At 39.2% G+C, this 16,313-nt stretch overlaps 1 protein-coding gene across 2 annotated transcripts in view; it reads right to left on the reverse strand.

Annotated features, from left to right (window-relative positions):
* Window positions 1–15,994, reverse strand: part of LOC148341929 (uncharacterized) — a 99,756-nt gene extending 83,762 nt beyond the window's left edge. The window contains exons 1-3 of one of the 2 annotated variants that reach the window (XM_088288363.1): window positions 15,759–15,994; window positions 13,860–14,153; window positions 8,979–9,039 (exon numbers count right to left, since the gene is read on the reverse strand). In XM_088288363.1, coding sequence (XP_088144489.1) covers window positions 9,011–9,039; window positions 13,860–14,153; window positions 15,759–15,882 — 447 coding nt within the window. In that variant the 5' untranslated portion in view covers window positions 15,883–15,994 and the 3' untranslated portion in view covers window positions 8,979–9,010. Of the gene's footprint in view, window positions 1–8,641; window positions 8,843–8,978; window positions 9,040–13,859; window positions 14,154–15,758 lie in introns of those variants that run through there. The other variant, XM_088288362.1, reaches the window with a different exon arrangement.
* Between the last annotated feature and the right edge of the window lie 319 nt (window positions 15,995–16,313).

Genomic DNA, 16,313 nt, shown 5'->3' on the forward strand with positions numbered 1-16,313 from the left:
GATTGGTGATGGAAAAGAACTGGTTCGAAAAAGATTTTATTCTCGTCACATGCTGATGTCAAAAGAAGTCTCCCCAAAAACATGTGCGTGTGTGCGCTCCGCGCGTGTGCGAGCCCCCTCTCAGACATTCCCTTCTTACAGGGAATGCCCAAATAGGACATGAATATCTAATTTTCCCTTGTTGCATATGCATTCCCATCCCGCTAGTCTTCGGGATTTCCGTCCAAAAGTCCCCCAGAGGGAGAGCAGATGCGTCTCCCCGTTGATACGACCAGTCTACTCGTGACCACCTTAAATTACTCTCATACCCTGGAAGGTCACTGACCTGGCGAGAGAATTGCCCCCACCATAAACAATGCTCAGGCCTATTTTCTCTCAGGGCAGTATCTGGTTACATCGGAACTTCAGAACCAAGACTGGTCACTTCTGTGAGCTCCAGTCCCTTCATAGTTTCATAAAGAGAATTACTTCCCATATCTAAATTAGGCCATTTAAAAATGCATGACTTTTTTTTTTCATTTATTTCAATTTATATTTAAGCTTGCTTATGTAATACTACAATATTTATTCAATTATTTTAATATGCAAAATTATATCAATATTAAATTAAACCTTTTTATTTCACACTTGAATATTTCTTAACATATTTGTTCTTTTGAATTTGGATGCAATTTAAATTATTCCATCCATCCAGCCATTTTCTGCCGCTAATCCCGGGTCGGGTTATTGAATTGATTTTTTAAGTATTTTTTATAATTCAATATTTATTTCAATATCAGGACTCTTCTCAATTAGTTCAATATTTATGAAATGTTTCTATATTTATTATTAATTGAATTAAGTCTGTATGTGGTTTCCAATTTTAAATTTTAATATTTTCCTATTTCAATATATAAATAATCCAATGTATAAAAAATATAATACAGCATGAAAAAAAAAATTTGGTATATTTGACAAAATGATAGTTTTTTTCCGAAGTGAGATTCTGCTTCGCAACAAACCCCAAACGATTGATTGAGCTCAACCTAGAAAGTGTATTTGGCCAGTCAGAAATTTATTCAGAAAGCGAAATATTAAATGTATGTGAGGGGATATTTGAAGAGTTTGAGTTTTGTTCAATGGACCATACATGTACGAGCCAGCCAAACACAGCGAGAAAACCAGCGCTGACTCCAGTCGCCATCAAGTTGCCAACTCCTGACATACAAAAACCTTTGAGAGAAACTGAGACTATTTGCGTTTCTCTTTCTTGTTCTTTTTATCGTTCAACTTCTTGTTCTATTTTTCACCTTTTCACGGCGTAATGAAGGCCAGTTGAGCAAGTGGAACAAGTGATTTTATTTATGATTGTGGAAGGCACCGATATCATCAGCACCGTTTCTTCTCACACCTTTTCCATTAGGTACGATTAAAAAGACAACTGAAAAACATAATGTTAAAAAATGTTGTTCCAGGCAATGGCAATTTATTTTATTTACATGTTTGATGTAAACACCAAAACAAATCATCATCACTCAGACACAATGGTTCTTCTGGCAATGATCACATTGGCTTAGTGTCAATAAAAAAGCTTTGCAAATTTCAATTTATCATATTTTATTCAAAATCACATCTTACCGCAAAGAGTCGGTTCCTTCAGTTTTTTTGTCCTTTTTTTAAGCTTCAGATCGAATTTTTTAGCACAAACGCTGCAACTGAATGTCTTGTCTCCACTGTGCGTTCTTGTGTGGATTCGTAAATTTGACTTTACAGAGAAAGATTTACCGCAAACCGAGCAGGAAAAAGGTTTTTCTCCACTGTGTGTTCTTGCGTGGCTTGTTAACGTTGAGTTTTGAGAGAAGCTTTTACCACAAACTGAGCAAGAAAAATTGTTTTCTCCAGTGTGCTTTCTTGTGTGGCTTGTCAAACTTGACATATCAGAGAAGCTTTTGCCACAAACTGAGCATGAAAAAGGTTTTTCACCACAGTGTGTTTTTGTGTGAATTTGTAAATTTGACTTTCTAGAGAAGTATCTTCCACAAACTGAGCAGGAAAGAGGTTTTTCTCCAGTGTGTGTTCTTCTATGTTTTGTTAAATTTGACTTTTGAGAGAAACTCTTGCCACAAACTGAGCAGGAAAAAGGTTTTTCTCCACTGTGTGTTCTTCTATGGTTTGTTAAAGTTGATTTATCAAAGAAGCTTCTGCCACAAACTGAGCAGGAAAAAGGTTTTTCACCAATGTGTGTTCTTGTGTGGATTGTTAAACTTGAATTTTGAGAGAAACTCTTGCCACAAACTGAGCAAGAAAAAGGTTTTTCACCACTGTGTGTTCTTGTGTGTTCTGTTAAATACGTCTTTTCCGAGAAGCATTTTCCACAAACTGAGCAGGAAAATGTTTTTTCTCCAGTGTGTGTTCTTGTGTGTCTTGTTAACGTTGCATTTTGAGAGCTTTTACCATGAACTGAGCAAGAAAAAGGGTTTTTACCACTGTGTGTTTTTTTGTGCCCTTTTAAACACAAAGTTAATGAGTCAGTGTGACGTGCCCTTTCACCTTTAGCTTGCCCATTATCATCATCATGATCACCATCATCATCATGATGAGCATCTGATAATGTGTCCTCATTATGTGCTTGTGATGGCCCCCAGTGGTCTTCATCACCTTCTGTTGTCACGTGATGACTTGAACTGCTACTTGGAGGCTCCGCCCCTCTCTTGTCCTCACTCTCATCCTTGTTTTCATCTTCACTCTTTGTAGGGACAACGTTCACTGGTGACTTGTTAATCTCCTCCTCCTCCTTCTTGATGTGAGTCAAGTTTGGCTCCTCTTTCACAGAACTGAGATTGTTTGCACTGACGTCTGGAGGACACAAAAAGACAAATTTGGTTTGGTCAAGTCAAACCTCATGCGGCGACTTTGTCTTATATTGTTTCTAGTACATTCCAACATTCCCCTTTTTAATTTTTTTTATAAAATTTCTGTTTCTAAATAAATTTGAAAACAAAATTACGTGTGAAGAATCAAAATCCCTACGCATAAATTAAGCAACAACACTTTCACTCTGACATATATGAATAAGGTGTATTTTAAAGTTATCCAATATGTATTAAAATTAGACTAAGATACACCATAATATTATTAGAGTTCACTGAATTATTTTGTAACTGCAATGATGCTTAACAGCCATAGGGTGTCAGTAATGAGTAACAAAGTAACACAAGACCTCCCTCTGATACATCATAATTGCCATTTGCATAAATTATCAAGAACTTTGAATTGCGGGGGAGATGCAAACCACCTGGGCCACAGGAACTTTATGACCAGGAACTAAATGTTCCTGGACTTGTTGGTGGAAAAGGGGGTTGTGACGTTCTCCCTTTTTAAGCCCATAGTAAGCCAAAGATGCAGATGCATTCCTTGCAGCATGCGCTTGTTCACTGATGAGATCCGTGCAACCCTGGATGGATGCATTAAATGAATTTTAAATGTTTGGATGAGGTGAAACTACGCACACGTGCACAAAACTGTGCAGGACCACCCGAGGTTCATTGGCCGAGCCAGTAAAAATTTCATAAATAAATAAGACCAATACATACTTGATTTTTTCAAAAACTTAATCCATTGTGTTATAGCCACTAAAATTCATCAACGCCATTGATCTTTTTGCCACAGTGTGCACAGTTTTTAGAGTCAGGTTCAATCATTCCATAAGGAATTGCTTGAACAAGATATGTCAGAGTTTTTGTCAAAAACGAGACAAGCCTTGATAAATGAATCACCCAGCCAAGATTGTCTTTGTCACTTGCGAGGAGCAGTCCGCCAAAGAGAAAAGCTTTCCCGCTCCTGTGCGGCGTTTTATTGAAGCACAGCAAAGCAAATTGTAAATGCAAACTCATAAAGAATGGAAAAACATGAACACTTTGACATTGTCATATGTCAAATGTTAAATAATCAGTTAACATTTTATACTGGAAAAAAACATGGAGTTTACCCCCCCCACTAATGGTTTTTCTTTGGAATTTATTTCCTGCACTGATTTAATTTGGCATCAACAAATGTTCAGCAGACCGGCAAGTTAAAAGCAAAAAATAAAAATAAAACGGCAATAACCTTGAACGCATTTCCCCAAATAACGTAATGTTGTGATGCATATTTCGAACGATAGAAAGTCGTTCTTTACAAATCAAATGAGAGTAAAACGTGTACAAACCTGCTTTGTGTGGCACAACACGAGGCTGGTTGCAAACTTCGCCCAGCAGTTGAAGATGTTGGTCGTTCTCTTCTTTTATTCCACAAAGTTCCTCTTTGTACTTGGGTGTCGTTCTTGCACACATTTTCAAATGATAATTCCAAAAAATCCACACTTGATCTCTGCTTGGCGATGAGTCATGTGCCTCTTTTCGTTAGCGGCTAGCAAGCTAACAAGCCAAGCTAACTACGCCAAAAAGCATCAACGCGCGAAGATGAGGTTATCGGGACACAAAGACTTAATGAATTATGTCGACGTCCTTTAGATGAGCACTGGACATCCTGTAAAATAATTACAGTCAGTTCTACACTAAATCAGAAGAATTTAGCGGTGGACTGTTTTTGTTCCGGTGTGGACGGGTCGGTGGATGTGGTCGAGGTCCTTCGGAAGCTGCGCGCTTGCTAATGACGTCATGCTTCAGACACGTATTTTTCAAATATATTTCTTTGCCTCTGTTTCTGTTTTTACACCTTGCTGTTCTATTTTAATATATATTTTATATAATATTTGAATTCGGTTGATAAAAAATAAATAAAAAAAAGAAATTAACGCCACATTGGCGAGTCAGCTCTTACGTCACTTCCGCCTTTGCCCGGAGAATCCGCTGCTGCAACTGCAGTGGGAGTTTACGTTTCTCCAACCGAACTTGCAACAATGCTGTGGTTCACTCGTAGGCTTCGAAGTTAACTTTAAAAACTGCTAGCCCATAGGGCAAGTGCCACTAAAATTTGCCTTGCCCGAGTGGCCAAATTACTTGCCCAACTTGGGCAAGTGACAATTTTTTTTCTCTTGCCCAAAGATTAAATTACCTTGCCCTGAGTGACTTTTTGGATGACAAAGTGTCTGATTACAAATTGCATGAATTTTTTTTTTTCGGACAGTGCCTCGAAAGAATTACAACAGAATTACAATTACACAGTCTTGTTTTCATAGCATAAACAGAACACAGTCACTGACACTATGTCAGGTCACATCATGGAGCTAATGAATTAACAGCCAATAATCAAATATTACTCCCTTCCTTACTCGCAACTGAATTGTCTACTTAAAAATATTCGAGCTACTTTAGTCATGTCAGAATCCGAAATGTTCGGATTTGAACGAACTTGTCGCCACTTATAAACATGCGCGGAAGGTAAGAAAACTTCCGACTGTCAATTTTCGGACGAAATATCGTAGGTTTTTGTTGTGTTTTTCAAACTTCAAATGAAGATGCAACTCCAGTGAGTTCCAATACTGCGGGGCAGTGCGGCGCTATGCCGAACCAACACACCAAAAAGTCGTAACTGGCGACCGTTCGAAAATCTAAAATATATTCTTGCTTTTTTTGAACCACAATGGCCGAAGGAGGGAAAAGTGTGGATTTAATTGCAGATCCACTTGCAAGGACATTTTCAAGTCGGACCTTTCAAGAGAAGCTATATCGTCCAACACTCACTCAGTGGTGCGTAAGTGTGTTTCTGGATATTATTTGTCCAGCCGTGGTGTCATAAATGATGGTATTTTCATGGGGATTTATTCAAGGAGAACAAAGTAGGACTTCACTGAAGGCACAGGTGTGAAATGCACTGAAGTAACTTAAAAAGTAAAAGTAAAAAAAGAATGTGTTTAAGAATGTGCAAGAAAGAAAAATGTTGACAAATGTTGATAAATACTATTTTTCAGGAGGTATTTATTTATTTGTTGTTTATTCATTCAATTCTATACTTATTTCAATATTTGAGTATTATTTTTCTTTCAATATGTAGTATATTTTGTCTTCGAAGTGTGGGTCCTTGCTGCCTTCCGGAGAGGCAGCCGAGCAAGGCTGGATTGGTGATGGAAAAGAACTGGTTCGAAAAAGATTTTATTCTCGTCACATGCTGATGTCAAAAGAAGTCTCCCCAAAAACGTGCGAGCCCCCTCTCAGACATTCCCTTCTTATAGGGAATGTCCAAATAGGACATGAATATCTAATTTTCCCTTGTTGCATATGCATTCCCATCACGCTAATCTTTGGGATTTCCCTCCAAAAGTCCCCCAGAGGGAGAGCAGATGCGTCTCCCCGTTGATACGACCAGTCTACTCGTGACCACCTTAAATTACTCTCATACCCTGGAAGGTCACTGACCTGGCGAGAGAATTGCCCCCACCATAAACAATGCTCAGGCCTATTTTCTCTCAGGGCAGTATCTGGTTACATCGGAACTTCAGAACCAAGACTGGTCACTTCTGTGAGCTCCAGTCCCTTCATAGTTTCATAAAGAGAATTACTTCCCATATCTAAATTAGGCCATTTAAAAATGCATGACTTTTTTTTTTCATTTATTTCAATTTATATTTAAGCTTGCTTATGTAATACTACAATATTTATTCAATTATTTTAATATGCAAAATTATATCAATATTAAATTAAACCTTTTTATTTCACACTTGAATATTTCTTAACATATTTGTTCTTTTGAATTTGGATGCAATTTAAATTATTCCATCCATCCAGCCATTTTCTGCCGCTAATCCCGGGTCGGGTTATTGAATTGATTTTTTAAGTATTTTTTATAATTCAATATTTATTTCAATATCAGGACTCTTCTCAATTAGTTCAATATTTATGAAATGTTTCTATATTTATTATTAATTGAATTAAGTCTGTATGTGGTTTCCAATTTTAAATTTTAATATTTTCCTATTTCAATATATAAATAATCCAATGTATAAAAAATATAATACAGCATGAAAAAAAAAATTTGGTATATTTGACAAAATGATAGTTTTTTTCCGAAGTGAGATTCTGCTTCGCAACAAACCCCAAACGATTGATTGAGCTCAACCTAGAAAGTGTATTTGGCCAGTCAGAAATTTATTCAGAAAGCGAAATATTAAATGTATGTGAGGGGATATTTGAAGAGTTTGAGTTTTGTTCAATGGACCATACATGTACGAGCCAGCCAAACACAGCGAGAAAACCAGCGCTGACTCCAGTCGCCATCAAGTTGCCAACTCCTGACATACAAAAACCTTTGAGAGAAACTGAGACTATTTGCGTTTCTCTTTCTTGTTCTTTTTATCGTTCAACTTCTTGTTCTATTTTTCACCTTTTCACGGCGTAATGAAGGCCAGTTGAGCAAGTGGAACAAGTGATTTTATTTATGATTGTGGAAGGCACCGATATCATCAGCACCGTTTCTTCTCACACCTTTTCCATTAGGTACGATTAAAAAGACAACTGAAAAACATAATGTTAAAAAATGTTGTTCCAGGCAATGGCAATTTATTTTATTTACATGTTTGATGTAAACACCAAAACAAATCATCATCACTCAGACACAATGGTTCTTCTGGCAATGATCACATTGGCTTAGTGTCAATAAAAAAGCTTTGCAAATTTTAATTTATCATATTTTATTCAAAATCACATCTTACCGCAAAGAGTCGGTTCCTTCAGTTTTTTTGTCCTTTTTTTAAGCTTCAGATCGAATTTTTTAGCACAAACGCTGCAACTGAATGTCTTGTCTCCACTGTGCGTTCTTGTGTGGATTCGTAAATTTGACTTTACAGAGAAAGATTTACCGCAAACCGAGCAGGAAAAAGGTTTTTCTCCACTGTGTGTTCTTGCGTGGCTTGTTAACGTTGAGTTTTGAGAGAAGCTTTTACCACAAACTGAGCAAGAAAAATTGTTTTCTCCAGTGTGCTTTCTTGTGTGGCTTGTCAAACTTGACATATCAGAGAAGCTTTTGCCACAAACTGAGCATGAAAAAGGTTTTTCACCACAGTGTGTTTTTGTGTGAATTTGTAAATTTGACTTTCTAGAGAAGTATCTTCCACAAACTGAGCAGGAAAGAGGTTTTTCTCCAGTGTGTGTTCTTCTATGTTTTGTTAAATTTGACTTTTGAGAGAAACTCTTGCCACAAACTGAGCAGGAAAAAGGTTTTTCTCCACTGTGTGTTCTTGTGTGGTTTGTTAAATGCGACTTTTGAGAGAAACTCTTGCCACAAACTGAGCAAGAAAAAGGTTTTTCTCCAGTGTGTGTTCTTGTGTGCGTTTTTAAACCTGACTTTTGAGAGAAACTCTTGCCACAAACTGAGCAGGAAAATGTTTTTTCTCCACTGTGTGTTCTTGTGTGGTTTGTTAAATGCGACTTCTGAGAGAAACTCTTGCCACAAACTGAGCAAGAAAAAGGTTTTTCTCCAGTGTGTGTTCTTGTGTGCGTTTTTAAACCTGACTTTTGAGAGAAACTATTGCCACAAACTGAGCAGGAAAATGTTTTTTCTCCACTGTGTGTTTTTTTGTGCAGTTTTAAAGACAACTTTGAAGATAATGAGTCAGTGTGACATGCCCTTTCACCTTTAGTTTGCTCATTATCATCATCATCGTCACGAGCGCCTGATAATGTGTCCTCATTTTGTGCTTGTGATGGCCCCCAGTGGTCTTCATCACCTTTTGTCACGTGGTGATTTGAACTGCTGCTTGGAGGCTCCGCCCCTCTGTTGTCCTCACTCTCATCCTTGTTTTCATCTTCAGTCTTTATAGGGACAACATTCACTGGTGACTTGTTGATCTCCTCCTCCTCCTCCTCCTTTTTGATGTGAGTCAAGTCTGGCTCCTCTTTCACAGAACGGAGATCGTTTTCACTGATGTCTGCAGGACACAATAAGACAAACACACATTTAATTTGGTCGAGTCAAACCTCATGTGGCGACTATTTTTTATATAGTTCATACCGTGCTACCTTGACTTGTGCCTGCCGCACACGGAGCAATGCGTGCGACCCCAACTTGGACCGGACCATGGGGACATTTCACAAAATTACGGCCAACGATGTAAACCTCCCTTTCCTAGCAGCACAACAGTGATAAACGAGCATTTAAAAAAGAAGCACGTTCCGGCTGATGCCCGATTTAATTCCTGACATAGTCACAGACGTTTCTGGAAGCGAGCTGAAGTTAACACACACAGGCTATTGTGTGCGTCTGATGGAACGCCTGTTGTGGGACCCTAACTTATTGATGGGGGCCACTGGGGGCCATCGCAACATAATGTAATTGATAGAATAGGAATCCTTCAAGTGAAATATGTTTACAAGTATTTCTTTTTGCATTTAGAGAAAGTTTCATCGTGGGTATTTTTGCTTCCATTATAATCTGGATCCCTAAAAGAATTAAAGGGGCCCTGGCATCAGAGTGGCTATTTATTGTATGATTTACGTTTGGGTTTTTTTTTTTACCCAAAATGACATTTATCCTGCGAGTAAGTTCCGACATTACCCTTTTTATTTTTATAAAATTTCAAGTTTTTAAATAAATTTTAAAACAACATTATGTTTGAAGAGTCAAAATCCCTCCACATAAGCATTAAGCAACAACACTTTCACTCTGACTTTCATGTTGACATATTTGAATTATGACTGTATATTTTAAAGTTATCCAATATGTATTCAAATTCGACGAAGATACACCATAATATTTTAAGAGTTCACTGAATTATTTTGGAACTGCAATGATGCTTAACAGCCATAGGGTGTCAGTAATGAGTAACACAACATTGTCATTTGCATAAATTACCAGGAACTATGAGTTGCGGGGGAGATGCAAACCACCTGGGCTAGAGGAACTTTATTACCAGGAACTAAATGTTGGTGGAAAAGGGGGTTGTGACGTTCTCCCTTTTTAAGCCCATAGTAAGCCAAAGATGCAGATGCATTCCTTGCAGCATGCGCTTGTTCACTGATGAGATCCGTGCAACCCTGGATGGATGCATTCAATGTATTTTAAATGTTTGGATGGGGTGAAACGATGCACACGTGCACAAAACAGTGCAGGGCCACCCGAGGTTCTTTGACCGAGCCAGTACAAAGCTCATAAATAAATAAGACCAATACGCACTTGATATTTTTAAAAAAAAATTTATATTCTTAGTTTTATTCACTAAAATTGATCAATTGCCATTGATGTTTCGCCGCAGTGTGTACATTTTTTAGAGTCGGGCAGAATTCCTTCCGTAAGGAATTGCTTGAACAAGATATAAAAACCAGAAAATGTGTTAAATAATCAGTTCAAATTTTATACTGGGAAAACATGGAGTTCACCCCCCACTATTGGTTATTCTTTGGCATTTATTTTCTGCACTGATTTCATTTGGCATAAACAAATGTTCGGCAAACCGACACAGGGTTCGCGGTTAACCGCTTCCCGATTGCCCGGGGCAAGTGAAATTTGGCCACGTGCAAGATAAAATTATGGGCAACTTACCCGACCGGGCAAGCATTTTTTTAAGCAGCCAAATATCTTTAATTTCGACGAAAACTGTGGTGTGATCCGTTTGTGTGCACTGCATGGTGATGGTTTAACCCAGACACCCCCTTATGTTGTGGTATGGTCCATTGGCCTTATCGGGGGCAATGGGCGGGCGCTACGGGGATCAGTTAGTTCAGTGAATGTCGAGTTAAAGTGGACGACAATAAATCCCGCAGTATTGGAACTCGCTGTAGTCGCATCCTCATTTGAAGTTTGAAAAACACAACAAAAACCGACGATATTTCGGCCGAAAATTGACATCCGGAAGTTTTCTTAACTTCTGCGCATGTTTACAAGTGGCGACGAGTTCGTTCAAATCCGAACATTTCGGATTCCTCTGACATGACTAAAATAGCTCGAATATTTTTAAGTAGACAATTCAGTTGTGAGTAAGGAAGGGAGCAATATTTGATTATTGGCTGTTAATTCATTAGCTCCATGATGTGACCTGACATGTGTTCTGTTTATGCTATGAAATTTATGGAGGCAGCACCACAGGCACTGGTCTTAAAGGAATACACAAATTTCCCACACTCATAATTTACTCATGTGATTCCTCAATTAATAGGCTGGACTTAAAATTGATCATCTGGATTGCTGTCATATCATTTTTCCAATTTAACATGCAGATTTGTTAATTATTAAAACTACAATTAACATTTTCATTAACTGCACAGGATGATACATGCTGTTGTGAGTAGGGTTTCATGGTTGATGATGAAAACAAGATTAATTTATGTTTATCAGATTATATGTTTATTTACATTTGTGGCGCACATTTTACAACCATAAACATTTTATTCTTAGAGAAAAAAAATTGTCACTTGCCCAAGTCAGGCAAGTAATTTGGCCACTCGGGCAAGGCAAATTTTAGTGGCACTTGCCCTATGGGCAAGCAGTTTTTAAAGTTAACCGCGAACCCTGTTGAGGTCTTACATTTAAACTAAGTCATAAATTTAGTATATGAATGTATCAGTAAACACCATGACTACAATCCCAGTCAATCTTATCGATGCACTGTACTTCTACTTTCATTTGAGAAATGCTTTTTGTTTAATCAATGTCAAACATATTCAGTAAATATGAACCTGCTAAATTAAAGAATTGACCGTCTGTCCCGTAAGTGTTTAAAATAATGCCAGCAATCGTAATACAAACCTTCAATATTCATGTCTGGTGTGGCCATTCCCTATAAGAAGGGAAGGCCGGAGAGAGGGGACACCTTTCCCTTTTTTCTTTTTGGGGAGACTTCTTTTGACATCAGCATGTGACGAGAATAAAATCTCTTTCTCACCAAAATGGCTGTGTCAGAGAATCTTTTTCCATCACCAATTCTGCCATGCTCCGCGACCTGTCCGGAGGGAAGTTGAGCCAGACCCACACATCAACAACAAAATATACCACATTTTTGGCATTTTGCTCCATTGAGGGTCTCAGGGTGCTGGGGCGCAGGCGTTCAACAGCCGGCCGGCTGAACTTTCGGTGAGATGCTTTTACTCACAATGGGTGTTGTGCGCCTGTGTCCAAGCGGTCGGGGCTTTTGGGGTCGTTAAAGTGAGCTTGTGCGTGTGGGTCTGCTGGCTGATTGGTCATGGAAAATGTCCCTGTGTTAGTTTCAATTATTGTTTAAACAAGAGGCCTCTATAAATGATTAAAACATTCAAAGATGTCAAAGTAACCACACTATGAAAGAACATTAGAAAAAGTATGAAAAAATAAATAAATAAATGAAAAAAAAATGATAGGAACTAAGTAAATAGGGACTAGTGCGGGAGAAATGTGCAGAAGATAAAGAAAAGAAAGGTCTAGTCAGGGTTCGCGGTTAACTTTAAAAACTGCTTGCCCATAGGGCAAGTGCCACTAAAATTTGCCTTGCCCGATTGGCCAAATTACTTGCCTGACTTGGGCAAGTGACAATTTTTTTTCTCTAAGAATAAAATGTTTATGGTTGTAAAATGTGCGCCACAAATGTAAATAAACATATAATCTGATAAGCATAAATTAATCTTGTTTTCATCATCAACCATGAAACCCTGCTCACAACAGCATGTATCATCCTGTGCAGTTAATGAAAATGTTAATTGTAGTTTTAATAATTAACAAATCTGCATGTTAAATTGGAAAAATGATATGACAGCAATCCAGATGATCAATTTTAAGTCCAGCCTATTAATTGAGTAATCACATGAGTAAATTATGAGTGTGGGAAATTTGTGTATTCCTTTAAGACCAGTGCCTGTGTTGCTGCCTCCATAAGTTTCATAGCATAAACAGAACACATGTCAGGTCACATCATGGAGCTAATGAATTAACAGCCAATAATCGAATATTACTCCCTTCCTTACTCGCAACTGAATTGTCGACTTAAAAATATTCGAGGTATTTTTGTCATGTCAGAGGAATCCGAAATGTTCGGGCGAACTCGTCGCCACTTTAAACATGCGCAGAAGGTAAGAAAACTTCCGGCTGTCAATTTTCGGCCGAAATATCGTCGGTTTTTGTTGTGTTTTTCAAACTTCAAATGAGGATGCGACTACAGCGAGTTCCAATACTGCGGGATTTATTGTCGTCCACTTTAACTCGACATTCACTGAACTAACTGATCCCCGTAGCGCCCGCCCATTGCCCCCGATAAGGCCAATGGACCATACCACAACATAAGGGGGTGTCTGGGTTAAACCATCACCATACAGTGCACACAAACGGATCACACCACAGTTTTCGTCGAAATTAAAGATATTTGGCTGCTTAAAAAAATGCTTGCCCGGTCGGGTAAGTTGCCCATAATTTTATCTTGCACGTGGCCAAATTTCACTTGCCCCGGGCAATCGGGAAGCGGTTAACCGCGAACCCTGAATTGTGTCTCTCAGCACTTTGTTTAGTGGAAATTTTTTTAGCACAAATGCTGCAACTGAATGGCTTGTCTCCACTGTGTGTTCTTGTGTGGCTTCGTAAATGCGACTTTTGAGAGAAACTCTTGGCACAAACTGAGCAGGAAAAAGGTTTTTCACCAGTGCGTGCTCTTGAGTGCGCAGTTAATTGGGACTTTCGAGAGAAACTTTTTCCGAATACTGAGCAGGAAAAAGGTTTTTCACCACTGTGTGTTATTGTGTGGCTTGTTAAATTTGCCTTTAGAGAGAAACTCTTGCCACAAACTGAGCAGGAAAAAGGGTTTTCTCCAGTGTGTGTTCTTGCGTGACTTGTTAAATTTGACTTAAAAAAGAAGCTTTTGCCACAAACCGAGCAGGAAAAAGGTTTATCTCCACTGTGTTTTCTTGTGTGCGGTTTTAAAGACAACTTTGAAGTTCATGATTTCCCACAGTGAGAACATATCCATCTGTCAGTGTGACATGCCCTTTCACCTTTGGCTTGCCCATCATCATCATCGTCACGAGCGTCTGATAATGTGTCCTCATTATGTGCTTGTGATGGCCCCCAGTGGTCTTCATCACCTTCTGTTGTCACGAGATGACTTGAGCTGCCGCTTGGAGGTTCCGCCCCTCTGTTGTCCTCACTCTGATCCTTGTTTTCATCGTCAGTCTTTATATGGACAACGTTCACTGGTGACTTGTTGATCTCCTCCTCCTCCTCCTCCTTTTTGATGTGAGTCAAGTCTGGCTCCTCTTTCACAGAACGGAGATCGTATTCACTGACGTCTGCCGGACACAAAAAGACAAACATACATTTGGTTTGGTCAAGTCAAAGCTCATGCGGCGACTTTGTCCTATTTTCTACAGTGCTACCCTGACTTGAGCCTGCTGCACACAGATTAATGCGTGCGACCCCGATTTGGACCGGACCATGGGGACATTTCACTAAATTACGTCCTACGATGTAAATCTCCTTTTAGCAGCACAACTCTGATAAACGAGCATTTAAAAAGGAAGCACGTTGCGGCCGATGCCCGATTTCATTCCTGACATAGTCACAGACGTTTCTGGAAGCGAGCTGAAGTTATCACACACAGGCTATTGTGTGCGTCTGATGGAACACCTGTTGTGGGACCTTAACATATTGATGCAGACCACTGGGGGCCATCGCAACATAATGACATTGATAGAATAGGAATCCTTCAAGTAAAATAAAAGTATTTCTTTTTGCATTAAGAGATAGAACTAAATGCTCCAGGGCTTGTTGGTAGAAAAGGGGGTTGTGACGTTCTCCCTTTTTAAGCCCATAGTAAGCCAAAGATGCAGATGCATTCCTTGCAGCATGCGCTTGTTCACTGATGAGATCCGTGCAACCCTGGATGGATGCATTAAATGTATTTTAAATGTTTGGATGAGGTGAAACTACGCACATGTGCACAAAACTGTGCAGGGCCACCCGAGGTTCATTGACTCTCACACGACCAAGCCAGTACAAAGTTCATAAATAAGACCAATATGTACTTGATTTTTTAAAAAAACGTAATATTTTGTGTTTCATCCACTAAAATTGATTACCCGCCATTGATGTTTTCGCCGCAGTGTGCACATTTTTTAGAGTCAGGCAGAATTCCTTCCGTAAGGAATTGCTTGAACAAGATATGTCAGAGTTTTTGTCAAAAACGAGACAAGCCTGCACAAATGAATCACCCAGCCAAGATTGTCTTTGTCACTTGCAAGGAGCAGTCCGCCAAAGAGAAAAGCTTTCCCGCTCCTGTGCGGCGTTTTATTGAAGCACAGCAAAGCAATTTGTATATGCAAAAACATGAACACTTTGACTTCATCACACCCGTCCACGCTCTTCCTGTTGTTCGAACGGTTTCAGCTTACAAGACATGTTTGGGTCACACTTCTGTTAAATGCGAGCTAAACGGTTTCCTGTCAAACACGGTTCAAGACGTGCATCTGTTTTTGTGGCTTCTTGCTCAACTGCCAGCATAGACACAACTCTGTTACCACTGAACTCACGTTTTCCTGTTTAAGAGGTCCATGTTTTTGTGACCTTTTATTAACCTGTAAGCATAGTTTTGAAACTTGAGGTGTCAGGTTGAAATGCCCTGAGGCCTTTGGGAGAGCTTAATTTGCTGCTGACTGAAATAGCTTAGTGCACCAGATAAAGGTGACTGACACCAGGGAAAAAGCAGGCATTGTTGTTCATTTTTACAGCCGTCCTGCTTCCTTCAGCTCTGTGCACCCTCTCGCTGCTAGCCCCCCCCCCATATTAAAAAATAAAACGGCAATAACCTTGACCGATTTCCCCAAACAACTTAATGTTGTGATGCATATTTTAACGTCGTTCTTTACAAAGCAAATGAAAGTAAGACATGTACAAACCTGCTTTGTGTAGCACAACACGAGGCTGCTTGCAACCTTCGCCCAGCAGTTGAAGATGTTGCTCGTTCTCTTCTTTTATTCCATTAAGTTCCACTTTGTACTTGGGTGTCGTTCTTGCACACATTTTCAAACGTCAATCTCAACAAATCCGCACTTGGTCTTTGCTTGGCGCTAACTCGTGTGCTTCTCTTTGTTCGACGAGACGAATGAAAGAGCGACGTTCTTCAAAGTCGCAAGGAAAGGACTTCCTGTTCGTTACGAAAGCGGAAGAACAGGACACACCCCGCTGTGACATGATTGGCTGCTGGCTGTGTCGAGCACTGTCACCAACTCACCGACAGATGTCGCCATTTGCGATGCAAATCATTGTTATCTTCTTCGAAACAGAGAAAAAACGTAAGATTTAAACCGTATGCACATGAACAAACATTTTAGTTCCCAAATATGAACTTCAGCGATGTATTGAATTTGACTTTTGTTGCTGGTTTTGTTTTCACATCTGACACCATGTTGTTGGTTGGATAGTATTCCAAATGTATTTCCCTATTATTATCA

This window comes from Idiotropiscis lumnitzeri, chromosome 2 (assembly GCF_059441095.1).
Source record: "Idiotropiscis lumnitzeri isolate Australia: NSW breed Sydney's pygmy pipehorse chromosome 2, RoL_Ilum_1.0, whole genome shotgun sequence".
NCBI lineage: Eukaryota > Metazoa > Chordata > Actinopteri > Syngnathiformes > Syngnathidae > Idiotropiscis > Idiotropiscis lumnitzeri.